Source organism: Epinephelus fuscoguttatus, linkage group LG2 (genome assembly GCF_011397635.1).
Source record: "Epinephelus fuscoguttatus linkage group LG2, E.fuscoguttatus.final_Chr_v1".
Taxonomy (NCBI): Eukaryota; Metazoa; Chordata; class Actinopteri; order Perciformes; family Serranidae; genus Epinephelus; species Epinephelus fuscoguttatus.
In genome coordinates, this window is record NC_064753.1 from 51,231,500 (window position 1) to 51,259,071 (window position 27,572).

Below are 27,572 nucleotides of genomic sequence, written 5' to 3' on the forward strand. Positions count from 1 at the left end.
ATATCACCAATATACGTGTGTATATATATACATATGTATATATATATACATATATCAGATATACTGATAGTTTTCTTTGTTGCAGCGCAGCTTCAGGACACTTCCTGTAGGAGGAAACTCAGAGCTCATGCTTCCTCACAGACGGACTGTAAATATGGAAGATTTTTTGCTCCCACTTTTGAATCTTGAGGAAGAAATTTCACTTTCAAAACAAAGTTCCTGAGCACGTAGTGTGTTGTTAGAGGAAAAGGTGATGATGTCACACAGCTGTAAACATGCTGCTGCCCCAGCGTTATTCTAACCTGCTGCAGAGTCAGTATATGTTACTGTAAAAGTATAAATATCTGTATTCAGTCAAAGGATTTCCAAATCACTGCTTTCTGTTTTATTCCCACAGTGTCTAAACTCTTGTAGAATCAGGGCCGTAGTTAAAGCAGCAGTAGAAGAAGAAGCAGTAGGTTAAAGATCAACGAACCAAATGTTCCCCACGTGACTGGGAGCTGCTGCAGAGTGACGGACTGCTCCTTTAAACACACTCACTGAGTTCCTATGTGTCACTGTTTAATGTGAGTAAAACTTAAAGTGTGACGGCGCAGAGCCGCAGCCTGACTCCAACACTGAGGAATCAATCTCGCTGATCTGTATCAGTGTGTGACGGTCCCGAGAGCGCCCCCTATCTGCTGCAGCAGAGATAAAAACACAGTAAACTTCCAGAAGTTTCTGATGTGATGATTCTGTGACAAACACACACACACACACACACACACACACACAAATAAAAACACCAAACCAACAGCAGACTCTGATAAAACAAGCTCTTTATTATAATAATTCAGATTTTTTGGTATTTTATATATATATTTATTTATATATATATATATATATTTATATATATATATAGGCTTATTTTACAATTGAGACGTTACTTTGAAACAAACAGGTTTAACATCAGTTTGTAAAAAACAAAAACAAAAAAACAAAAGTGCTTCCTTTTCCCTCGCTGAGTCCAACCATCGTCTTTCTGAGCAGAGCGACGACGAGCAGATCAGCCCGAGGTCAAAGGTCATCTCAGAGGATCAGAAGGCACCGTGTGTGTGTGTGTGTGTGTGTGTGTGTGTGTGTGTGTGATGGTTCAACAGTGGAAAAGAGGAAGAGACGTGTTGCATAGGAACCCTTTTCACATTTTGTTTTTCTTTGTTTTTACACATAAATATGAAGAGCGAGGCGTTTTCAGATCAGATCAGATCAGATCAGATCAGTACCCATACGTGTGTCTGAGACGACGCTGCGCTTCATGTGACCACTGATAGTGCATACGACACAGCTGTTTTATGGTCCTCTGAAAACCACACATCTCCAAGTCTGCAGAGCTCACGTCAGAAGATGAAGCTCTGCTGTTTTACAGACGATAAAACATTTTAATAAAAATGCATCATGATGATCTTTGAACAGAGACTCTGCAGCAGTTTGGAGATACGTGGTTTCCACTGAACCACATGTTCAATTCCAGTTTTTTGTGTTTGTATTTTCCGAGAACTCAAATTATTCTCACTCAGACAGACATGAAATATTGTAGTCACAAAAACATTTGGGGAAGTCAGAGAGGAGAGCCGCCGTGTTTCTGAGCGGGAAGATGATGCACTTTTAAGACGATTCAAACATTTGAGATGTTTTTTATGAACTCTACAAGGTTCATTTAATGCTCTGCAGCTTTTGCTCCTTTAACTGGTTGAAGAGCATGAAAGAAAAGCTCCCTGTGAGCGGAGATACAAGGTTTGAGTGGTTCACAGTCGTCACGTCTCAGCAAATACACAGTTCAGTTTGACCAGAACGTGCAGCAGACTGAGATCTGCAGCACGTTTACAACATTTGAACATGAAGGTGACATCATGATGTCACACAGCCGTACCGTCAGACTGAGCTGGACCCTGTGAGGTACCACAGAAGAAGCACAGGTGGTCCAGCTCAGCCTCTCTGTGCAGCGTTCTGCACTCCAGCTGTGTGACAGTGATGATGAGGAGGAGAGGATGAAGAGATACAACAAACACAGTTGGAACATGCACCACAGGCTGATCTGGGACACACGCCCTACCTTAGCTGCACTGATATGTGAGTCGAGTGTGTCGTGCACACAGTCTGAACGGGAACAAGGCACAAAAACAACCAGTCCTCTGTGTGTGGATCTGCAGAGGGAACCAGCTCATAGAGAACACAAGGCACATGAACACTGCAAGAAGATGCACGAGTCATTCTGTCCGTCTGTCTGTCGTCACAGCAGGTGATCAGCCAATGAGATGACGGTGAGCAAACTCACCTGTTTCCAGTCAAAATGTTTCATCAGCTGAAACTTTAGCTCTAAAAACAAGAAGGAGTCCAGCTGCAGAGTTTCTGTTTGACGTCACAACTCTTAAAGTTTGTCAGTTTGTCTCAACAGCTGATTTGTGTCTGGAATATTTGCAGATTGTTTAAAGAGAAAAATGAGAGTTGAAGACAAAATGATGGTTTGGATGTTTTTGCAGTGAACACCTCAGCTGCCTCAGTGTCTCCTCACAGCTCTCAGTCCGTCCACACATGAAGAGAGTATAAATCCAGCAGTCCGTCTCCAGCCTGGTCCCAGCCTGGTCCCAGCCTGGTCCCAGTCCGGCTCCAGTCCGGCTCAGTAGTCTCTCAGCTGCCCATGGGTTTGAAGGATCCGTCCGGCAGCTGTCTGAAGATGCCCCGTAACGTGTCCAGCTCCCGGGTCAGGTGCTCCACCCTCCGCCTCAGTCTGTCGTTGTCGGTGGTCAGCTCCACCACCTTCTGCTGCGTCTCCATGTTGCGCAGCTTGGCCTTGTCCCTGCTCTTGCGGACGGCCACGTTGTTGCGCTCGCGCCTCAGCCGGTACTCCGGGCTGCTCTTGTCCACGTTCTTCTTGGACTTCCCGCCTCCCCGCTGATGCTCCAGCAGCTTCAGGCCGCCCTGCTGCGGGTGATGCTGCTGGTGGTGGTGCTGGTGGTGGTGGTGCTGGTGCGGGCTGGGCACCGGGGTCGGCGGAGGGGTCGGGTGGCCCGGCTGGAGGTGCATGGTGGTCTGCGCGCAGTGCGCAATCTGGTACTGGAGGTGCGGCATCTGCGGCTGCTGCTGCTGCTGCTGGGAATGCTGGGAGTACTGCTGGGAATGCGGGTGCGGGTGGTGGTAGGTGGGAGGCATGCCCGGGGTCATGTCCTCGTCGTCCCGGGGCTCCTGTTTGATGGCCACGGGCCGGATGCGCGGCGGGTTGTGCTCGTAGAGCGGCTCCAGCTTGGACTCCATGTAGGTGGACATGTAGTGCTGCTGGGGCCCCGGGCCGCACGGCACCGACTCGTACTCTCCGTTCATGATCTTGAGCTTGTCCTGCCGGGAGCTGTGGTGGAACAGGTCGGCCAGGAAGTCGTCGTTGAAAGCCGACGGGTCGATGTATGCGCTCAGGTCGATGGAGGTCTCGCTGTCTCCGATCTCACCGCCGAGGTCTGACGGGTCTCTGTAGCCGGAGGAGGGCTGCTGGCCGTGGGTCAGGCTGCTCATCAGGGGCCGGGGCGCGACCTCGTACAGGTTAGACAGCTCCATGGAGAATCTAAACCCGGGCATGCATGGCGAGGAGCTCCGAGAATCCAGTTTGGACAAAGGCTGCTTTCTCAGTGTCAGGTCCTCAGGTGAGAGGGGGCTCTGATAAACCTGCAGACATGAAGTGGTGTGAGAGTGTAACAGGTCTGTGTCTGCTCAGAGCACAGAGAGAGAGGCGCAGAGGAGAGGAGACAAGCTGTGGGGTGTCGGTGAGACTCCTCCTGCTCAGTAAAGTCTGAGCTGTCAAACTGCGGTTATATAGCAGGAGGGAGTGGGCGGGCACACACACGCACACACACACACACACACACACACACACACACACACACACAGGGTCTTGGATTTAACCCACTGTCACTGCACAGAAACGTTTTACGGAGCAGAGCCACAGTGCAAAGTTAACTACACTCCGTTCAGCCTCTCGCTGCGAGCTCCGTTTACACATCATATTTCTCATATTATCATCACAGCGGACACGATGCACTAAAGTTACTCTGAACTCTGAAGGAGCACGAGCCAGTCCTCAACTGGGCTGAAGTCAAATGCACAAAACATCGATGTCCCTTCTTTAACACTCTCCATGAGTCCACTGCTCCTGACGCGCTCCTCTGACACTCACTGTGACAGGATCCAGATTAAAACGCGACACTGAACTCCTTCATGTGTAAAAGGTGTGTTTCTGCTCTCAGAGGCGATGCACCCTAAAAGTGACAGATTTCCGAGCGCAGTTTGGTTTCATCTCCGCGATGAGGGAGCGGCACGTTTCAAAGTGAGGAAGATTACTGTGCGCGCAGGTTATTAAGTTTATGATAGCTCTGCTGAACTCCTGCATCACTGACACAAGTGCCAGCTTCAGCAAAAGCTTGGTACATGAGAGCGTGTTGGTGACGGTGCAGCAGCTGCAGAGGACAGCCGCGCGTAAAGACGCAGCTCAGACGCGCGGATGAGTTCAGACTGTGTGCGTCAGGTGTGCGACCTGAACTGTGTGACATCAGCTCAGTCATGAAACACTTTAACACCAAGTCTGTGCAGAGAAGTGACGCTTTGTTTCTGTCTTTATTTCTTTTAGGAAAATATTATTTTATGACGTTTTTAAATAAGATCAACAATAAAGAGCGAATAATTGATTAAAGCTTTGTTTTCCTTATTTTATGAGAAGAAGAGATTGAAACACATCATTTTAAATTCTAATATTAAACTTTGATATAATAAGTCACAAAATTTCTTTCGCTATAAATGACGAGATTTATTCAGATGTAAAGTCTAAACAGACTCTGGTGTTAATGGAAACATGCCCTCATTAAACTGGAGTTTAACCTGCTCTCATATGAAGAGTGAAGTGTCTGACAGCTCGGAGTCAGGGAGCAGAGAAGGAGCAGAGAAGGAGCAGAGGAGCGGGGGTCTCTGCAGGGGTATCGGGGGTAGGAAGGTTCACTTCAGGGCTGCAGGATAAAGACAGTGACGCAGTGAAGAAACGGACTGGTGCGCCCTCTGTCGACTGAACACCGAGACCTGATCTGTTCTGTGGAAGTGCCCTTTTTTCCTGATGTGGAGACACTGCGATTATTTATTTATTTAGGCCGAAATTAATTTCATTTTAAATTGCATTTGTCCTCCCTCTCTGTGAGACAATTACAGTCTTTCTTATATGTTTCTCTGTCCTGTATTTTCCTCCATCTCTCATGTTCTGAATCAAACCATAAAATATGATTGAACAAAGTGTGGGTTAGGGTCGGACTCTGCAGCAAACTGAAATCTCTGGGTTTGTGAATGAGGATGTTTTTTCATAACGAGCTTCTGAGTGAGGTGCAAAAAGGGGAGCGATGTCAAATAAGTTTTTAAGCACTGCATTTTTTATTTGGGCTTGAAGGAGGGGCAACAGATTAAAGTGGTTTTATTTTGTATTTATTTTACCATTGATTTTAGAAGAAAGCATGTTTTCCAAACCTGCTCATATTTCACACCGTTTATCACAGAAACTGTAAATTAACAAAAAAAAAAAACTACAAATAAAAAATTTGAAACATTTTGTAAAACAACATTTTTAAATGAAAGGTGCACAGACAGGTTTGGAAAACATGTGTTCTTTAGAAATTGCCAGAAACTGAAAAAATAAAAAAAATATTGTTGACTATTTGTGACGGCTCTCTGACACATCTGGTGCGACGCATGACTCTGTCAGGAAAATAAAACTGGAACTAAATCTGAGCTTAAAATCATGATTTCTCATGAACCAACCAACAAGAGTGAAAAACTGACGCTGTTTTTAACTCCAGGAGTTCATCTTCAACTTTTAACTTTCAAACATCAAAGTTTCAAAAATCTCAATAACTGATTTGTGGTGGAGGGACGGTCATGGACTTTCCTTCAGTCACTCAGAGAGGCTGAAGGTAAAAAAGGCCTCAGCCGGCCTCATCCTCTGAAAGGAGGTCCTTAAGGAGCTGATATGGATCACTGAGGAGGATCGGAGGGTCACTTGATGCTGCGTGAGGATATTTTAATGATCCTGTGTATATCCAGCAGCTCCTGGGGAGCTTTTAGAAGTCAGATGCTTAAAGGATCAACAAGAGGTTCCAGGAGGTTCCAGGACTGATGAGGTTACATCCTTACAGGAAGTCCAGTCGGTCACTGAGAAAGTTCCAGCATACCTCGAGGAGTTTCTGTCAGGTCTGATGTTCAGTCAGTCCCCACAAGATTTGTTGATCTTGAGGAGGTTTTACTGGCTCTTAATGAAGTCCACAGAGTCCTTGAGAACATCCCAAGGGTCCTTGAGGAGGTTCCATTGATCCTTAAAGGAGTTGTAGAGGCCCTTGGCGAGGTTCAGGGGTCACTGAACGCTGGGGAGTTTAACAGCTTCATATTGAGGTTCAAGGGATCCTTGAGGAAACTGAAGAGGCTCATGGGTGAATTTAAGATGTTTTACGGATCCTTGAGACGGTTCCAGTGTTCTTGGGGAATTTCCAGTGAATTTCTAACAGAAATAAGGCAGTTCAAGGTACACTCAAGGAGGTCCTAGTCCTCCTTGAGGAGGTTACAGTACAGACCTGGAGGAAATTTCAGGTTCCTTGAGGAGGTTTTTGAGGCAGTACAGAGCAATGCGATGCTCAACAGAAGAAAACAAATCTCACAGCTGATAAAAAAAAGTCCAAACAGAAACATCGACTCAGTTTTTGGTGTTTTTATATGAAACTGTTTAAAGGGTGAAAACAGCTGAACTGAAGTCAGATTGTCTGGAATCACGTGACTTCCTGCACACAGTGAATTGAGAGAATTCTGCTGTGTCACCTTCAGTACACACTGTACTGCGTACTGTCAGGACTGTTTGACTTGGCTCGCACTGAGAGGGAGTGACTCAGACAGGGCGAGGTGGACATGTTGACCTTTGACCCCTCAGACTGATCTCACAGCACAGTATTAATACAACGCTCAGTTGACTGACTTCAACCTGCAGATAACTGAGCGGATCATTTATTGTTTCCTTCAGTTTAAATTCAGGATAAAGACGCACATGAAGTTTCCTTTGTTCACAGTGTTGCTCCTGTAAATGTGTGAAACATCATCTGCGGAAAGAAAATAAATGCTGTAAAATGTGCACATGAATAACTTAAACATTTTGCTCCGTCATGGACTCTTTTATAACAAACAGGATACAGTGACAGAAGCACTTTGAGTTCACATTGTTGATCAGTGTGACACAAATAAACTCAGCTAGACCTGTACATTCAGTGATCCTGTTTATTGTCCAGTTCTTTTCTGGTTCTTAGTGCACAAAGACTGTGACTGTCTACACAGACCTGCATCTACATCTGTACTGAAGTCAAAACTCATCTCTACAAATAAAAAACCCAGTAACCAGTAAAAAATGTTGGTATTGTACATTTCTGCAAAACACTGATACGTTACATGTGTATGTTGTTATGTAACAGGTCCATTGATTCCATGCACCTGGAGGAAACCCACGCTGACACAGGGAGAACATGTCAGAGCACCTGGAGGAAACCCACGCTGACACAGGGAGAACATGTCAGAGCACCTGGAGGAAACCCACGCTGACACAGGGAGAACATGTCAGAGCACCTGGAGGAAACCCACGCTGACACAGGGAGAACATGTCAGAGCACCTGGAGGAAACCCCCGCTGACACGGGGAGAACATGTCAGAGCACCTGGAGGAAACCCACGCTGACACAGGGAGAACATGTCAGAGCACCTGGAGGAAACCCACGCTGACACAGGGAGAACATGTCAGAGCACCTGGAGGAAACCCACGCTGACACAGGGAGAACATGTCGGAGCACCTGGAGGAAACCCACGCTGACACAGGGAGAACATGTCTGAGCACCTGGAGGAAACCCACGCTGACACAGGGAGAACATGTCAGAGCACCTGGAGGAAACCCACACTGACACAGGGAGAACATGTGGGAGCACCTGGAGGAAACCCACGCTGACACAGGGAGAACATGTGTGAGCACCTGGAGGAAACCCACGCTGACACAGGGAGAACATGTCAGAGCACCTGGAGGAAACCCACACTGACACGGGGAGAACATGTCAGAGCACCTGGAGGAAACCCACGCTGACACAGGGAGAACATGTCAGAGCACCTGGAGGAAACCCACGCTGACACAGGGAGAACATGTCAGAGCACCTGGAGGAAACCCACGCTGACACAGGGAGAACATGTTAGAGCACCTGGAGGAAACCCACGCTGACACAGGGAGAACATGTCAGAGCACCTGGAGGAAACCCACGCTGACACAGGGAGAACATGTCAGAGCACCTGGAGGAAACCCACGCTGACACAGGGAGAACATGTCAGAGCACCTGGAGGAAACCCCCGCTGACACAGGGAGAACATGTCAGAGCACCTGGAGGAAACCCACGCTGACACAGGGAGAACATGTCAGAGCACCTGGAGGAAACCCAAGCTGACACAGGGAGAACATGTCAGAGCACCTGGAGGAAACCCACGCTGACACAGGGAGAACATGTCAGAGCACCTGGAGGAAACCCACGCTGACACAGGGAGAACATGTCAGAGCACCTGGAGGAAACCCGCTGACCCAGGAGAACATGTCAGAGCACCTGGAGGAAACCCATGCTGACACAGAGAGAACATGTGGGAGCACCTGGAAGAAACCCACGCTGACACAGGGAGAACATGTCAGAGCACCTGGAGGAAACCCACGCTGACACAGGGAGAACATGTCAGAGCACCTGGAGGAAACCCACGCTGACACAGGGAGAACATGTCAGAGCACCTGGAGGAAACCCCCGCTGACACAGGGAGAACATGTCAGAGCACCTGGAGGAAACCCAAGCTGACACAGGGAGAACATGTCAGAGCACCTGGAGGAAACCCACGCTGACACGGGGAGAACATGTCAGAGCACCTGGAGGAAACCCACGCTGACACGGGGAGAACATGTGAGCCAACACACACGTGGTTGGGTTTAGGAAAAAAGAACACGGTTTGGCTTTGAAATCTTACAGGAAGTGAGAACAGTGTGGGAGCACCTGGAGAAACCCACGCTGACACTGAGAACATGTGTTGGAGCACCTGGAGGAAACCCACGCTGACACAGGAGAACATGTGGGAGCACTTCTGGAGGAAACCACGCTGACACAGGAGAACATAAGAAATAAGATGAAAAATCCAAACAGTGTCAGAAATGTAAACAGGTTTAACAGTGAAGTGGAAATTTAAAAAAAAAACAGAGAAAGAAATGTGATTCATTTTGACAGTAGAGTGAGTTAACTCGTCACAGTGAGTCCCTGAGAACAGCTGTTCACTGTGTCTCTGGAGGAGAAAACGACCCTGATGACATCACAGTGTGGAGTTTTGTGTCTGTTTACCAGAAAGGTAGGCTCCAATGGAAAACTCTATCCAGCTGCATTATGGGAAATGTAGGATGCCCAGTGTTTTGGAGTTTGACCCACAGAGACAATAAACAGCTCTGAGTTAAACCAGAACAGTTTCAGATTGATCCTGGTTACTGTGGCCGCCGACTGTCACGTGGATCAGAGGGGTATTCCAGGTAGGAGGTTCAACAAACTCTGAGTCTAACCCTGAACTCTGAGCTGATTTACCCTGAGATGGGAAACTCTGAGTTACCGGTTCCAGAACAGCTGATCTGAGTTAGTTCAGTCAACTCTGAGTATGTTCACTCTGAGTTAAGCCGACAATAAAAAGCCATCATCAATGGAGCTCCGACTCCACGATTCACCATGGCAACAGGTCAATAAAAGACAGCGCCTCCATTTTAATCCAGTGGATGTAGAGATATTAATGCATGTGTAGCAGACGGTGCACGTTTATCTTTAAAAGAAGAGCCTGAGTCAGAGCGAGGAAAGTGTCAATAAGTTAACCATAAAGTTAATAAAAAAGTTTATTCATCATTTATCAGACTTACATTTCCTTAATGAAGATAAAGTGGTGGAATCTGACTGTGTATCAGGCTGTAGATACATTACATTATATTAATAATATATCATAATATATTTGTTCAGGTTTAATCTGATGGGGAAAAACACAGGAGGCAGAAGATTTCAAACATATAGGCTAGGCTATAGATCAAAGACATAAAGACATGACTGTAAACTCACAGTTTGACCCAGTAATAATATGTTTGGTGATTTGCACCTGAAAAGACGTTGAGGTTAAAATACAGTAGATTTGAAAATGTTGCACATCTATTTGTATCTTGACTCAACAGCATTCAGTGACTTTATTTCAGCTACAAATGTAGTAAATGTAAAGACAGTGAAATGCTGCACCATTGCTCACTCAGAAATATGAACATATAATCCCCAATATTAGGCTATAGGAGTTATGTTCCATCAGTGCGACCAGTGACATCAGTGATAGAGATCATTAGTCATTGATACTACGTGTCTAAAGCTTCATACCCATTTTAACATTTAAATAATTAGACCTACACATTATGTGCAATAAACATGTGGGAGCTGCTCTGACAGACTGACAGTCTGATCCTTGTGCACAGTGTTATAAAAATAATAAATATAAAAAGGACAGAGGTTTGATTCTGAGCTGAGGGTGAATTCTCGCTGTGTAATATTTGAATGTAAAGACAAAAGCTGATGTCCAAAGAAATGACTGATGTGCATAAATTCAGTAACTTCAGACAGTCCTGAGTAACAAACTAATATCCAGCAGGATTTAGACTGTGACAGACGGTAAATCTCCGCTAATGAATGCGCTTCGATACAAGCTTTGACACGGACTGAATGAATGAGGAAATGAAACAGCGTGTAAGAGGGAGGAGACAGAGAGAAACTCAGGGTTTATTGAAGAAAACCTGTCAGCGAGCAGGTTATGTTCACAGAGTCTGTTACCATGGTGACTGACTCAGAGTTTCAGTTACCTCTCTGTCTGGAACTGAAAACCCAGAGTTTCCCTCATCTCAGGGTTAACTTACTCTGAGTTTTCACTAAGCCCGCTTTCTGGAATACCCCTCTGATCACAGGAAGTTCACCTGAAATGACAAAATAATAATTATTATCATCACCAGAAAATAAAACATGAACATTAATATCTCCTCAGCTTTCTGTAGAGCTGTGCTTTCTTTGTTTCTCTGAAGGTGACAGGAAGCTGAAAACTATCAGTTTATTAATATAAACATCGTCATCATGACGTCAGCAAACACAAACACAAACAAACAGAAACAGAAAGTCACTTTACATCTTCACTGGAAACAGAAACAGCAGTCACCACTTCAACATGATGATTCAGCACATTTACTCTCAACTATAATTAAACTAGGAGCTCCCTGTTTTAAATTTAAAGGTATCAAAATATTGGTTTTATTGTTTTAACTTGTTTGTGACGTGTGTGAATTTTGTAACCGTCCTTTAAGTTGTTGACTTTCGTCACCTCACGTTTGTCTGAAATATAAAGTATCTTCAAGGTGAATTCTTTGTACAGAACAATGACAGAGTGCGAGTTATTATCATGTTACTACACAGAGGTTACACTATAAATACTGTCTCTATAAATTCTTTTCCCCACTCCTTCCAGACTCTGACCATTCAGCAGATTTATTTTTGTTCCAAAACATATTATAATGATTGTATTATTATTATTACTATACATACTGTTGTTATTATTATTTTAATTATTTTTGTGAGGATAATGTAAAAAAAAAAAAGTATTTAATTATTATCATTACTTTTAATTTTGTTGTTATTGCACAGACTCACAATAACACACCTAAACATGGTGCCAGAGTAACAGATTCTTTAAAATTTAACTGCTTTTGTGAGATAATAATTTATTTTATTATTATTTTTATCATTTATAAATATTTTTATATTTCTTTCTTTTTCCTTCTTCCCTGTGCTTTCTTATGTTCTGTACATGTGTACCATTTTCAAAACGTCACATAAGTATATTTAGTGGTTATTATGATTATAAGTCGTAGTAGTAGTATTGAACATTTTATTATTATTTTAATACCACTGTTATTTTTATTTTATTCTGTTTTATTTGTCATACTTTTCCCCCTTGCACAGACACTAAATAACAAACATAAACACGTGCTGACACACATTCTCTGAAATTTAACTGATTTTGCAAGATAATATTTTTCTTATTTCATCATATTTCTTTGTTCTTTCTCTGCCCTGAGGTCTCTGCCCTGCACATGATCCATTTACAGTTACACACGGAGATGGTCTGTATAACTAACAGAAGGAGCAGAGCTGTAAATATAATAATGTATTTAATCTGTAGTTTCAGTGTGATTACATGACGTCACTCAGACATGAAGTCATGCGTGCATGAACTAATTTGACCATCCTCATATTACATAAACAAAACCAACAGCAAACAGCCCGCTCCTATTGGTCGAACCAGACGTCAATCACACACTGCATTGCATCACTCTGCCGCACACTCGCTCATGATTGGTCCAGCGCTCGCTTCGCTGCCTCCTACTCGCCTTTGATTGGCTGACCGCGGACATTGCCGTACATGGTAAAAGAGATTTCGCAATCCTCTCCTCTCCATGTTCCAAACAAAAACACTCCGAGCTTCACACACGGAATTAAACTCACTCTTTCTCCGGAAACTTTTCCTACTTTGACGGATGGTTGAGTCCTCCGCCGGCCCGGGAAGGTAACGTGTGTTTTAAAGTCTCATTGGGACCGAAAAAGAGCGCGAGCGGTCAGGTTTAGGGGTTTGTTAGCATCAGGAGCTAACTAGCTGGCTAGCTGCCCGGCTGAAGGAGCAATGTACGGGCTTGTCAGAGCAAAGTAAAATTGTAGTTTCGCTCGTGTTAAAAGCGAAATTAGACTCAAACCATCGCCTGTTTTCAGACCGTTGAAGGTTCGTGTTGAGTTACAGGTCAGTGAATCATCTGTCGGCCGCAGCCACTCAAGGAAAAGTTGATAAAAGTGCTCTGAAATATAGATTTGTGTGAGTTTGTGGGGAGCGGAGCGGATGTGTCCGCCGTGTCGGGCTGTGAGTCGCGTTTTAATGTTCGACAAACATTATGAAAGTCCGCTAAAAGCTGAGATTGGTTCTTATCCCCGCATGACTCCGGAGTTCCCCCTATCTCGGCACAAAGAGAGCCGATGATGATGCAACAGCAGGCAACAGCCGGAGCTCTGCTGGTTTTCACCCGGAGCGCTTTCCCCTGCGCACCCAGCTGACTGGCTGCATGGCAACCAGCCGACCAATCAGAGCAGCGCTGCTAATTGACCGTGCGGAATAATAATCCGACCAATTATCATGTCGGATGCTCCGTGCTGCTCTCTGATGGCAGGGTGGAGGTGGAAAACATCTCAGCAGCAGCAGCTAACGATCACCTTTACTATCGATTGTTTTCTCAGTTAATCGATCAGTTGATTGGTTTGTAACATGTCAGAAAAATGGTGGATAAAACTAAATAATCTGCACATCAATTTTTAAATTATTACTGTCTGGTGATGCACAGTGTTGGATCTTTTGCAGATACTGATATCAATATGTACATTTCTCTTCACGTAATGTCAGTGATCGTCAGGTCTCTGCTGTAGATGCATTAACACCATATATTACAGGCAGACTCTCATCATGAGATTATAAATACAATTATTGTCAATGTATGTGCTTCACTCATTGTGCAAAATAAGAGAAAGCAGGCCGATTCTAACAGTTTAAAGCTGACATACGTGCCAATGTGCTCATGCATCCCTGTTAATGTTATTAAACGCAGTGTTGGGGAATAACGAGTCACACGTGATGGAGTTATGTAACTAAATTACAAAATAAACGTAATTGTAATCAGTTACTGGGAGATGATTGTGTAATTAAATCACAGTTACTAATCAGAATGTTGGTGATGAGAGTGGTGTTACATCTGAATACTCTCATTTGAGCAAACGCTTATTGCCCTGCGCCGTTTCACGTTGGAGGAATCAGAGTCCTGCACGGGTCCATTTTTAAAACCCGTAAAGCTCAGTACCAGAGCCGACCTGTGACCAGGCTCCAGTCTGTCACATTAAGATGGTTTCTCCGTTCTTGAATTCCAAATCCAGCGGAGGAGACGTCGCTTTCACTCTCTCTTTTTCCTAAAAACATGACTCAAACCAATTAATTGATTTTTAGTTCAGTTGGCGATTAATTTAATAGTTGACAACTAATTGATTAATTGTTGCAGCTCTTGTTTTTACTTGTGGAAAAGAGACTTTGTAATGTCAAATGTCATTAAAATGTGAATTTAAAATATCTTTAAAAGAATTTGACAGTGAAGAAACATAAAAATGACTTTTCAACCACTCAGAACTGATGACCAGATCTTTAATTAGATATCAGGGATGAGAACAACCATTACAGATATCTACGACTCAATTTCCAAACATTGAAAAAGGATTGTGACAAGTGGAGATGAGGGTTGTAGAGATACATCAGCCTTAAGGTTCTCTGTGGTATAGAAGTTGATGTTGCTTGTCTGCAATATAAAAAAAGAAATCAGCTGTTCTGAGTATCTCAACTATGTTTCAGGGTTTTTTTTAAAAGAGAGAATTTTTACACAAACGTTCATAAAAAAATGGTTTCAAGTTTCAGTTGTAGTAATAAAATGTTTGTTCAATAATAACTCTTCTGCTTCATTCCCATAACGATCATTCTGACTCGTAATAAAGTTTGTTGTACTGTGAAACCACAATATTCTCTGAGACAGTCATCACACCGTGAAAATGTCAAACTGTTGTAACCCTGGTGGAAATGTAAATTCCCATATCAGAAATCAGCAATAACATTTCGGACATGTCAGACAACCGACCATTTTAGATATAAACGTACATCATTGAAAATATTTACAATAACATTTGTGACGAATGGAAATGATCTTTATGATTTCTAAAATTAAATTCAGACAGAACGTCTGCCAGTAGGCCCACAGGTTTAATTTCCAGCGCTCAGTCATATTTCATCTATCTGAAATTACATTCTTACTAGTGATGAGATCAGCTGACATATCAATGTTTTAATTTTGACCAGTCAGAACCAAATTTTAAATTTCAAGAACACCATTAATGAATAATCTGTGATGGAAGAACAGCTGTAGAGACTGCAGTGACATAAGACCTGAGCTGTAGGCGTCATTACTGACTACTACAACTAGTAAAAATGACTTAATGGACACGTCACGTTGAAGTCACAACCCGTTAAAGATATCTGTAATTGAGTTTGAATAGAAGTCAGTGGTAAATGTTGACCAGCTGTATTTAAGTTAAAGATGTCTACAGAGAATATTTCCACTCGTGGGAAATGAATTGTACATATCTTAAATTTGAGTTGCAGCTAGTTGAAAATTCTGACTCATCAGAACGTCGTTGTTTATATCTATAATTAGTTTAACCGTGGTGATTAATTGTTGCCATGGCGAGGTGGGTGTCAGTGATCAGCGGCGGCGGCAGTGGAGATGAAGCCTCCTGACTGATGGATTGAGGTCAGCTGAGACTCTGCAGGCGGACTGCAGATGTACAAATATAACATCTTTTTGGGCTCCTTGACTGGAGAGAGCAGGAAGCTGGAGGAGACACGCTGTCGTTTAATTTTCACACAATCAATTGCTGATTAGTTTCTCATCAGTTCGTTAATCGATTAGCTGATTGAGAGTTTTAGTTTCAGATCGTGAGTTGTGATGAAACTGAATATCTGTGAGCTTTAAACTCAAAACGAGCAGTTTGAAGAGGTCGACTCTCAAAAACTGTGATGGATTTATTCAGTTCTATTTAATGATTTTCATAATTCTTACAAGATTTGTGTTTTTTATCGTGTGAGAGAAAAACAAAAGGAAAAAGTACTGAACAAATAAAAATGGCAGAAAAGAGATGAAGTTGAATTTCACTGTTTTCTGACATTTTACAGACTAAATAATTTTCCACAACATAAAACAGTTATTTTTATCCAAAAATATGCGACTTGATGTCATTTTGTATTTACAATAACATGTTTTGTAATTTATCATAAAGTCAGGAGTTTAAATCTTTAGTCTGTGTGCAGCAGAAGAGACACTTTATTGGAACCTGATGTTCTTCACTGTTTTCTTACATGTTACAGACCAGACTATTGATTGATCAATGAAATCATACGACTAATCAATACTGAAAACAGTTGTTGGTTTATGAAAGGTCACTACAGGTGATATTAACGCTGTCGTTCTCCTCCAGGCTCCGTTGAGGCGAAGAATCTTCTGCTTCCTGTCACTGATTCATTGGTACACCTGAGGAGACTCAGAGATCAGCACCTGAAGGCAGCACATCCAAATGAGCCGGCCGTCGCAGGCAAAACTAACCACATCTGACCACAACGGCGTGAGCGTCATCCAGAGTCAGGCCCACGCCACCGCTTCCTCCTCGGCAGTAGCCCGAGCGCAGCAGGTCCCCCAGCTCGTCCCAGCAGGCCCTTCAGCCGCAGGCGGTAAGGCCCTCCCCCCCAGCAAGATGAAGAAACCCCCTGCAGACAAGGACAGCGATGAGTACCGCCAGCGCCGCGAGCGCAACAACCTGGCGGTGAAGAAGAGCCGCATGCGCAGCAAGCAGAAAGCGATGGACACGCAGCAGCGCGTCAACGAGCTGAAGGAGGAGAACGAACGGCTGGAGGCCAAAATCAAACTGCTGAGCAAAGAGCTGAGCGTGCTCAAAGACCTCTTCCTGGAGCACGCTCACAACCTGGCTGACAACGTCCAGCCGCCCGCCGGCGCCGAGGGCTCCAGCCCCGCCCCCAACAACACCTCCACCAATGGGCAGTGAGGGGGGCAGAGCCACAGGGACGTTTGAATACAGGAGCGTTTGCCCGCTGCAGCTTTTCTGGAGACTTCTGTCACTTTGGAAACGTGGCCTCACTTCTTCTTCTACTTCCTGCTTTTCTTTTCTTTTTTCTTTCATATTTAATCTGTTCTTCAACCCTGCGCCCGTCAGAATGTTTCCCACAATCCTCCTGGAAGAGTTTAAAGGTTTAGATTTTTATTTCCCAGCGTCACAGAAGTTTTTAATTCTGTCGATAGAATTTTTTGGCTTCAGTCAAATTTGGACCAAAAAGTTTTTCAAGTGAAAATCGTCCCAGTTTTTAATATCAGGTGGAAATGTAAAAGTCAGACTGTGACTTTGGGAAAGTCTCTGAACGATTCTGGCATCATGTGAGAGGCCAAAGGGACGCAACAGTCACACGTTATTGATCGATTGATTGATGGGTGGAATGTGCAGAGACGTGAGCTCCTACGAACTGAGACGTCGTCCAATCAGGATTCACTCTGAGACAGAGACTGGACGTCAGTAGGAACCTAACACACACACTTCCTGTCGGCTCCTTTAAATGCGGCGGCTGGATGTTTGACTCACTGTCCGGCGCCGCCGCCGCAAGACGAAGATGTAAATTGTTGAATTCCCTTTTTTAGGTTGTGTATTTTCTTCTTTTTGAGAAATGTCTACTTAACAGAGTCGTCTGAGAGTTTTTAAGGTTTGTTCACTACATGTTGATGTTTTCAAGACGTTTCTGGTTCTTCCAGCTCTGATCTGCCAGTTTCAGCCTGGATTGTTTCAACAGTCTGTATTTATAGAGCTTCACTCTGCCGAGTGTCTGATTGTTCACTAAACTAATGAGAAACAGAAGTGTCCCTCAGCAGGAGGTTTTGTTCACAGTTTGTGTCAGTGGAGTTTTTCCTGCAGGGAGCAAACAACCTGGGTCGCCCTGTCATGTTGTGGCTGATGGATGTGCAGGTGAACTCACCTGTCAGTAACAGCAGAGCTCAGGAGTCCGCTGAGGTCGAGGAAATACGAGTTTATAAAACACACAGCTCTGTAGTTTCTGTTCGTGATGGAGTCTTGTGACCTTTAATCACACTCACGCTCTGGCTCGGTTTAGTTTCACTCAGTGTCTCCATGACAACAAGTCTACCTGCTCCAAGGTGTGTTGTTAACTGATGGGGTTTATGTTGTTACCGGCTTCTTCTTCTCTTACACATTTAATGCTATTGGACTTCCGGGTCAAAGCCCGGGGCGGAAACTGTGGAGCATGCTCAGAGCGCCTCGGCCAGTTTGGGTCTGACTGACTGTATACATGCAGGAGTCACATGATCTGGGTGTGTTAGTCCCACTGTGACACATTCACTGCAGGACCATTTCACTCACACTGACATGTTTACAGGGATTTTATATAAATCCACTTCCTCTGTCGTCATGGAAACAGTGTGACCTCTGATGAACCAGGTGTGTCAGGTGAATTAGGCTGCAGGTGTGACTGACGCTCTGTCAACATGTCACACTGGTGAAGTTTTGGCAGAGACGCAGCAGCTCTGTTTTGATCCTGGTGTCGTGGTTCAACCCTCCAGATCAACTGGTTCTCACAGTTGTGTCTGTTTGCAAAGCTCGTGTGTGTCCTCACCTCACAGCGTGACTCTGAGGTCAAAGCAGAGCCACAACGATCAGTTATTACTGATCAATCAATCAGTTATAATGATGAATGTTTTAGCCTTTTAACGTAGAAAAAACAACATGTCTGAACCCTCTGCAGTGATTCCTCACACTGATTATTGGTCTAAACTCTCAGATGTAAGCATCAGATTAGCTGCTGATAAATTCTCTGCTGATCAGCTGATCAGTTAATTTGTTGTTTCAGCTCCAGTTGGCTTCATGTTGTTTGATTGAATTTATATTCAAACTTTTAAACAGCTCTGAAGACAACAATTCATTCATTAATTCACTGGCAAAAATAACCCATTTAAACTGCAGAAGTGAGTATTGATCAGGTATTGATCACCTTTCTGTCCTGTGATTAATGACATCAGCTGTTTCTGGTCAGACTGGACACAGTGACATGGTCAGACCCAGGTTGTGTGGCCCTCCACCCCTCACCCCCACCTGGCGGTGCGCCCAGACAGCTGTGTGTGTGTTTATGTGTTGCTGGGCGGATCCAGACGCCTCACATGTATCAGACACGTCAGGCGAGCCGCAGCTTTAATTAAATCCAGTTTGAAACGAGGCTGGGTCGTTCCTGAGGTCTGAGCAGATCTGGACAGGTCCCCCTGCCCACGCCACCGCCGCCGCGGCTGCCCCCACCCCGCCAGCACACCACAGAGAGGGGTGTTGTTGTCACACTTTATAATTACATGAGCTTTGTGTGGGCATGGAGTGTTTTACCACAGGGTTTGTCTGTCAGGAGCTTCACCTCCCTGCAGGAATGTTGTCTGTCTGAGTCCTGCTGCACCTGAGCCGCTCAGCCCAATGTTCCCACAACGTTCCACAAATGTTCCACCAACGTTCTCATCATTTGCACTTATTTTAAAAGTCTCTTAAAATGATGTGTGAAGTCGGGCTGTGATACATCAACATGAAATCATTTTTACAGTAAGACGTACTCTTAAATTCAGAAATCAAACATGCACGTTGTGTTGACGTGCGAGGAAACAGCCTGAACTGTAAATTCATGTTTCACAGTTTCTGTCATTTATCTCTCAATGTTCCTGAAATCCAGGATTTCTGTTTGACTGTTTTCACAGAGACAAATGTTGATATGATTTTGCTTTGTGTCGATTTTCTGTCATGTTTCTGTTAAATATGAATTTAAACATTAGTCTGTCTGACAGGTGTGTCTTCATCAGGCTGATGTCCATATTTCAAACATCAGACAAATGTTAAACCAGCTGATATATGAACTTAATGTGAGGTAACATTGTGGGAACGTTCTCTGCTGGCTGGCTGAGCCGTCGCGCAGCACAGCCTTCATCTTTTTCACTTTTCTATCGTTGGTTTTTCTACACGTTTATTTGCAACCGCAGCATGTTTGTAGAGAGTAAAGTCTTTGCATGAGTTATTACTGCACTCAGAGTGAGTCAATAAGGAAACAGATAAAATAAGGTGGTGTGTCGGGATGTTTGTTCTGCTTTGGTCTGAATGTTGCTGGGCAGCATTTCTGTCATCACTCAGCTTTTTTATATCAGAGGAATCTGGGCTAACGTGCATTGTAAATTAAAATTGAGTATAAAATTTCATCTGTGTGTTTTGTCTTTATGTTCAAGTCACAGAACAGAAAACAGCACCACATGAAACGTTCACTTTTATTTCAGGGTTAGTTTTTAATGAGCTTCATCAAGCTAACACCTGCAGTTCCTCTGATGGCCACTAGAGTTGGTCCCCACAGAGCTCCATGTTCACATGTAGAAATCAACATGTTTACAGCCAGTTTGGTCTCTGGAGATCATTTCAACATTCATGACAACTTTAATAATACTCGCCTTGCTTGTTCCATCTTCAGCACATGTACACACACGCTCTCATTTCAAGGTGACACTGATTTTAATTCCCGAGCCGTCAGAGTCACTCACACGTTCTGTCACTGAGTTTAACAAGTTTCAACACACTGAAATAAAATGTTAATTCTTTAATCTCCACCTGAAAACTGTCTTAAAGGTTCTTATCAGTCCTTCGTCAGTGCGGCAGGTCTCCTCAGGTCCTGACTGATGACATCATGTTTCATTAACAAGCACATTTAGTGTCTCTGCAGGCAGAGCGCTGATCTCTGATCAGTGTAGTGTGTGTGTGTGTGTGTGTGTGTGTGTGTCTGTGTGATGATAGTGTTTCCCTTGTTTCACTGGTTTATCTGGTGTGATGTCACAGTGTTGCTTCCTGCTGACATCACCAGTGACAGTTCACTTCCTGGACCAGTCACATGATGATGATATAACAGCTGTATAATATCTGACTTTATTATTTATGGGACAAAGAACAACTTTAACACAAAGCTTTATGTGAAAACAACAGAGGGTCAAAGACAGAATATTTGAGAGGAATAAAGATGATTTTCTGTGAAATAAACTGATGAATGAAATATTGATTTCTCACTTGGTGGGACAATAAAGTTCATCTTGAATCTTGATTCTTGAAAACAGGTGTTAAAAGCACTGTGTCAACACCGGCCCTCAGAAACCTGAGGACAGCTCACAGTGGTTCACGTCCAGCTCGTTATTTAATGTGACAGCTGATCAGATGTAAACGTAGTGAATGAAGGAGTGAATGAGTCCCATCGGCCTGATGATGAGCAGGATGAAGGATCACTGAAGTTATGACAGCTCATCCTGAAGGATGCTGTTGGAGATGATCCTACATTTTAGGGTGACCATATTTTGATTTCCAAAAAAGAGGACACTTGGCCGGCCACGACATAGCCTACTTAAATGATACTCACAGTTTACTCAAAGATGCCTTATCATTTTAATATATTTAAAGTTTATATATATGGATAGAAAATTCAGTTATATTACAAAATAATATCTCTCAAAGACAGAAATTCAGATAGGCCCCAATAGATAGGGGACAATAAAGGGGGGACACATAAACACATTAAAGTGTGGCTACCCGATCTGAGCCCGTCGGGTCCCGACGGTACCCGACGGGTCGGGCTGGGTTTGGTCAAAAATGTAGCTATAAATTGTATTCAGGCTCGGGTCAGATTCGGACAGCTTTCAGTGAAAATGTAGTGTAAAAATAAATAAAATCCTATTGTCTGTCCTGTTTATTGCTTGGGCACTGTTATTTACGTAACAACACCTGAACATAACACACACACACACACACTGGCTGTTTGTTTCTCCCTCTCTCCTCTCTGGAAGCCTCAGACCTCCCGCTGCCCGCTCCCGTCTCAAACATGGAGGTTTCACTCTCCGCTGAGCACGCCCGGCCTGTTAAATAGCTTGTAACCACTGTGTGACACAAACTCAGTGCTTTGGTCATTAAGTAGCACGCTTTGGGGTTGCATTTTTGATGTATGAAAGGCGCTATATGAATAAAGTTTGATTGATTGATTGAAATAATGTCGGGCTCGGTTCGGTTTCGGACAGAAATACGTGGCCCGTGCCGCACTCTAACACACACACACACACACACACACACACGGAAAACCGGACATTATCATCAATTTATAAACACCACCCAGACGCCCCGGACGGGACGTGAAAAGTGGACATGTCCAGGCAAAAGAGAACGTTTGGTCAGCCTACTACATTTCCCATAATGCTGTGTGATGTGTGAGCAGCTCCTGTCTGCAGTGACCACATCGATGTACCGATGGTGTGTGTGTGTGTGTGTGTGTGTGTGTGTGTGTGTGTGTGGTGCTCTGAATGCCAATGTCTCACTGCGTCTGAACTTTAAGCTCCACGCAGATGATACTGTCATTTATACCTCTAAACCTCACTGACTACAAATCCAAACTGCCTCTCAGTCAGATTTCAATACTTACAAATCTGACTCTTAACTGATGAACTGCAGCTCAGGAAAACTGAATCTTATGTTTTGGTCTTTGGTACAAGACAGAGTCTTAAATTACTGTGGCACAGTTTGGGTAAATACACCTCAGAGACAGCGTTATATGAAAAACAGAAGATTTTATTCATTACAAAAGTATTTCCACAAATAAAATCTACTTCAGGCCAGCAGGAGCAGGTTGGTTGGTACTCAGCAGCACAGTACGACACACATCCCCATCAAGGGTTAGCAAGGCAAAGATACACATCATCTGAGTGCAAGAGAAGTTCACACACTGTGTCTTAAGCAGATCAAGACTGACAGTGTGGGCAAAAACTTATCAAAACCAAAACCATAAATAAAACTGAATTTCCTGACAGAGCACATCCTGCGGATGAGCTGAGCTGCATCATCAGTGATGTGTCCTTGGGTCATCAGGTGTTTCAGGTCATTTCAGACATCAGACGCCATCACTCAGGCGACCAAGGCGATGGTCACTCCGGCTTGCGTCCCAGCAGCAGGTGACCACAGGGCCTCCCTCCTCTCTGTGGCGTTGATGACAGATGTGATGGGACTCCGCTGAGCCAGCCCCACTGTCCCCAGTGTGGTGATGACTCTGCAGAGTGACCGGCTCACAAAGCCCCAACATCCCATCTCGATGAGGTCACAGCGGGTGTTCCAGCCCCTCCCCCTCACTGCTCCATCAGCTCCTGGTGCATGCTGCGTTTTCGCTCTTGAGCTTCGTTGCTGCTCCTCCCAGGGTCCAGTTAGTCCTACCATGATCACAAAAGGTGACCGTGTCTGGATGGAGCCTTGCTGGACTATGCTGAGGATGTTTTATGAGTCTGTGGTGGCCAGTGCTATTCTGTTTGCTGTGGTGTGCTGGGGCAGCAGACTGAGAGTAGCAGACGCCAACAGACTCAACAAGCTGATCAGAAAGGCCAGGGACGTTGTGGGGGTGGAGCTGGACCCTTTGACAGCAGTGTCAGACAGGAGGATGCTGTTGAAGGTGCGGGCGATACTTCAGCATGGCTCTCACCCTCTCCACAACGCTCTGGTCGAACAGAGGAGCACCTTCAGCCAGAGACTGATTGCTCCTAAACGCACCACTGAGCGCCACAGGAAGTCATTCTTACCTGTGGCCATTAAACTGTACAACTCCTCCCTCTGATGATCGGACTCATTTGGCTATTTATAAAACAAAACACACAATATAATTACTCATTCTTATTTCATTTTAACGCTACAACCATTTCATTGTATATTGTATATATTTCAGATTGTCTACTTTACTATTTTATTATTTATTTTATTTTATTGTCTACTTTAATATTTTATTTTATTTTATTTTATTGTCTACTTTAATATTTTATTTTATTTTAATGTCTACTTTAATATTTTATTTTATTTATTTCATTGTCTATTTTAGCATTTTATTTATATCTTCATCTTTATCTCTTGTTTCCATTCATGCTGTATTTCTATTTCTACTTTGCACGGAGCACTGGAACAAAAACAATTTCCCCCCGGGGATTAATAAAGTATTCTGAATCTGAAACTGAAGCGACGTGTTCAGGAAACAAGTTTGTTCATTTCACACGTCGATACAGAAACAAAAAAAACGATGAACTAAATAAAACGATGCAGATGATGAATAATAAAAAGTTTGAGGGTTTTTCCTCTGAAACATTTTACGTCACGGCCCTGAACACAGTGTGTGTGTGTGTGTGTGTGTGTGTGTTTGTGTGTGTGTGTGTGTCAGATAAGACCTTTTGATTACTTTGATTGATAAGCGGTTTATTATCAGCTGAATGTGCAGCTCAACCGTCCGGCCTTGAAAACCAAACAGAGACAGACGGACAGACGTGATGATGGTGAATGATTGACATGATGACATCATCATCGCCTGAGACCAATAAACTCATCAGGACAGTTTTTTTTTGTTGTTTCTTTGACATTCAAAGGTCACGAGAGCGAACATGTCAGCGAGTGTTAAAGGTTCACTGGAGAGCGGACAAACGTCTCCGCCTGACACCGAACCGGTCCTCCCACCTCCTCCTCCCACTCTACCCAGAATTCTCAGCACTCAGTGTCTAAAAATAACCCTGCTCAGTGTGTGTGTGTGTGTGTGTGTGTGTGTGTGTGTGTGTGTGTGTGTGTGCTGTTATCTGTTGAACTGTCTGCAGCAGCTCTGAGGTTCAGTGACTGAGATTAGAGTTCATCTGAAAATGAACACATGAGCTGAAACTTCATGTTTCCTGTCTGTGGACCTCAGAATGCTCACACTGGTCGCACTGGTCGCACTGGTCAGACTGGTGGTGTTGTGTTCACACCATGCATAAAACAGTTTGTGCGAGTAATTATCTGTAAAGTTGATGTGATGATGCAGTTAAACACAAACTCCTGCCGGGCGGTGCGATGGACACGACGTGAGTGACGCAAAGTTTGTGAATAAAGTGATGCGACTGAAACAAATTGTGCGATTTTGTTTCATACTCTCATTTGCGAGAGTTGAAAAATGCGAACCTCAGCAACCAATTTGCGCTGCCTTAGCCAATCAGCATTAAGATCCTTCAGGGACATACAATGCCAAGGACTTAGAGGCTGAAGTTCATTCACTGATCCAACGATTTCAGGCATGTATGACGCAAGTTATTCGCACATGTGAAGCAAGTCAACACAAAATACTCTAGCGTTCAAACTGAAGGTCTTTGCAAACTCAGTCAGGTTTTTTTTTTGTCCGAAATTGTCGCTTTTGTTTTGCTTTTGTGTTTGTTGGTGTTGGAAGGCCAGTACATTCTTTTGTTAGGCTAGTGTACTCACAAGTTACACTCAAAGGTGTCTGCCAAGCAACACCACAGCTAATTTAACATTTGACTTGTACTAAGACAACCTGTTTTAACCTTACCCTCTTTTAAGACCTAACAATGGCAAACCCCTGTTTAGAACAGTTTATCTATTCCATCGCACAGAGTCTAAACTCTGGCTGTCCAGAACTCATCAGCAGATTGAGTCTCGGGGAATGCATTGAAGAGATAAACTCTCTACTCAGTGATAACTGTGATGTGCAGACTGCATCCAGTAGTACACTGTTAAAATGCTTGCTTCTGATCTTTCACAGGCAAACCACCCTTGCCTTTCAGAGCAAAGCAGCCTTAGAAAAGGAGGTAAAAAGCCTAAGAGAGCAAAATGCTTCCCTCCTCCATGAAGCACAGATGGCTAACAAGAAAGCCATGTGCTATTTAGATGATTTGCATTCAGCAGAGTTAGACCTCTGCTCACATAAAGAAGAACTGTTTAGGCTCAGATCAGAACATCTAGCCCCAGTATAGTCTTACAGCCAGTGTGATTCCCGCTTTTATGATTCCCACTCCTCCCTGGATGAGAGGTCAACACCTCCTCCACTCAGTAAGTGGAAGTCTTTCCCACCAGACCCTAAGTCTTTGGGAATCAAGACAGCTCCCCAACCTCCACCAACAGACAGAGGTAGCAGTGACCTGATTTCCCATGTCCCAAACACAGATGTTGAGGAAACAGGTAGTTTATCTTCAGGATATTCTGTCCCATGTATTCCACAGAAACTGAGTTTTGACAATTTCACCCATGCGCAGAGGAAAAGGGGGGTTGAAAACTATTCAACCTCGGCCTCTCAACCCCAGAGACCTGCAGCATGTGATTCACGCCTCCTTAGGAATGCTAATTTAGTCTTGCCTTCACCAGAGAGGACATCTGACTGCTCTCGCTTTGAAGTGTTTGAGTTTTTAGCTAAAGACATTGAACTGTTTGATCCAAACAAATGTGATCAACATGTGGATGATTATTTGCGAGAGCTTGACAACTGTCTAGTTGACCTGCACCAGGCAACTGAAAGGGAGAAGATTAAACTTTTGTGGAAGACCAGCTCCAAAGCTGTCCACAAGTTTATTCAGTGCCAGCATCCCAGTGTCAGAAGTAACTACAGAAAGCTCTGTCAAGCACTGAAAGAAGAATTTTCTGCCACTGCTGACGAGATTGATTCTATGGTTGCAGCCCTCCAAATTAAACATGCACATCTTGAGAATCCCAGGGAATATTATAACCGTTTCAGACACGTATACTTTCAGGGCTAGAATGCACCAGGCTTAGAAGAGAACCCAAACTTCAAGTCCTTGTTCTTGCGTAACCTGCATCCTTGTGTACGCACTCACGTTGTACTCATGACATGTAATGGTATCCCATCCATGCATGAGCTCAGGAAGTTGACACAGGTAGCTTGGGAAACTGCTGTCCCTTCCAGAACCACAGGGATACCAACTGAACCTGTCAGTTCAAATCCTGCAGTGTCACACAGATCTTCTGCCCCAAAACACCACCCTCACAACAGCTTGAAGGGGGTGTGAAAAGACAGCAGGGAGACAAGAAGCGTAACCGCTATGTCCCCCATCTGCGTCGAGATGGCCATTCACAGAACAGAAGCTGTAGAAGGCCATACTCAGAGATTCTGGCCCAGAACTGTGACCTGCCAGTTGACCAGTCAGATGATGAGCAGAGCATCTCTGACATGTCTGACCACAGTTCAGACGACAGTCAGAATCTGTCAGACAGTGACAGCGCCTCTGAATGCCTCTCTGCCTCTAGCTACCGGGAGCGTTACAGCCCTGAGCCACCAGCTAAGCACAGGCACTCCAGAGCCCGCTCCTTGTTTAGTCCACCCCTGTACTGACAGTAACACAAATGCTAATCCAAAGTACCTTGTTTCTTGCAGTTGGGCAGACTTGAGTTGCCAGCATCAGCAGCAATCTCAGTAATTCTAAACAGTAATAGCCAGACACCCTGCTATTAGTTTAGGCAGCCTACATTCTGATTGGACTGAGACACCACTGTCCAACTTTGCAGGTACACTTGGATTATTTCTGTAAATTCTTGTCAGTTACACCCCTAGTTTCAAAACACTAGATTAGGACACCACGTTATGACTTCACACACACAGTCATTCACACACCCTTGTCATTGTAGGTGACACCCTCTCTCCATCTCACCTAACACATGTATATAACTAACATTCCTGTTCTCACTAACACCTACTGAGAAACACAAGTTAGTTACTTTACTCGCCAGTGTCATTGTTGTTTATCTGGAGTTGTTCTGTAACCTGAAGGTTTTGTTTTGTACTTAGAGACTATTCTTGCTTAGCCGAGATAGATAGTACCAACAAATGCCCAGCTGGTTAACAAACTGCCCAGATGTTACAATGTGAATGGACTGA

General features: G+C 44.1%; 2 protein-coding genes across 2 annotated transcripts; one reads left to right on the top strand and one right to left on the bottom strand.

The window, feature by feature from the left end:
• Nucleotides 1–801: 801 nt before the first annotated feature.
• Nucleotides 802–3,825, bottom strand: cebpa (CCAAT enhancer binding protein alpha). Its single transcript, XM_049601265.1, has one exon. It carries the CDS (start codon nt 3,604–3,606, stop codon nt 2,668–2,670), a length of 939 nt encoding a protein of 312 aa, XP_049457222.1. The 5' UTR covers nt 3,607–3,825; the 3' UTR covers nt 802–2,667.
• Nucleotides 3,826–12,559: 8,734 nt separating this feature from the next.
• cebpg (CCAAT enhancer binding protein gamma) lies at nt 12,560–20,079 on the top strand. Its single transcript, XM_049600250.1, has 2 exons — nt 12,560–12,719; nt 16,262–20,079. Exon 2 carries the CDS (start codon nt 16,358–16,360, stop codon nt 16,841–16,843), a length of 486 nt encoding a protein of 161 aa, XP_049456207.1. The 5' UTR covers nt 12,560–12,719; nt 16,262–16,357; the 3' UTR covers nt 16,844–20,079.
• Nucleotides 20,080–27,572: the final 7,493 nt, after the last annotated feature.

Excerpts from the sequence above, each read along its gene's own strand:
- cebpa (XM_049601265.1), bottom strand. The coding sequence starts at position 3,606 with ATGCCCGGGTTTAGATTCTCCATGGAGCTGTCTAACCTGTACGAGGTC.
- cebpg (XM_049600250.1), top strand. The coding sequence starts at position 16,358 with ATGAGCCGGCCGTCGCAGGCAAAACTAACCACATCTGACCACAACGGC.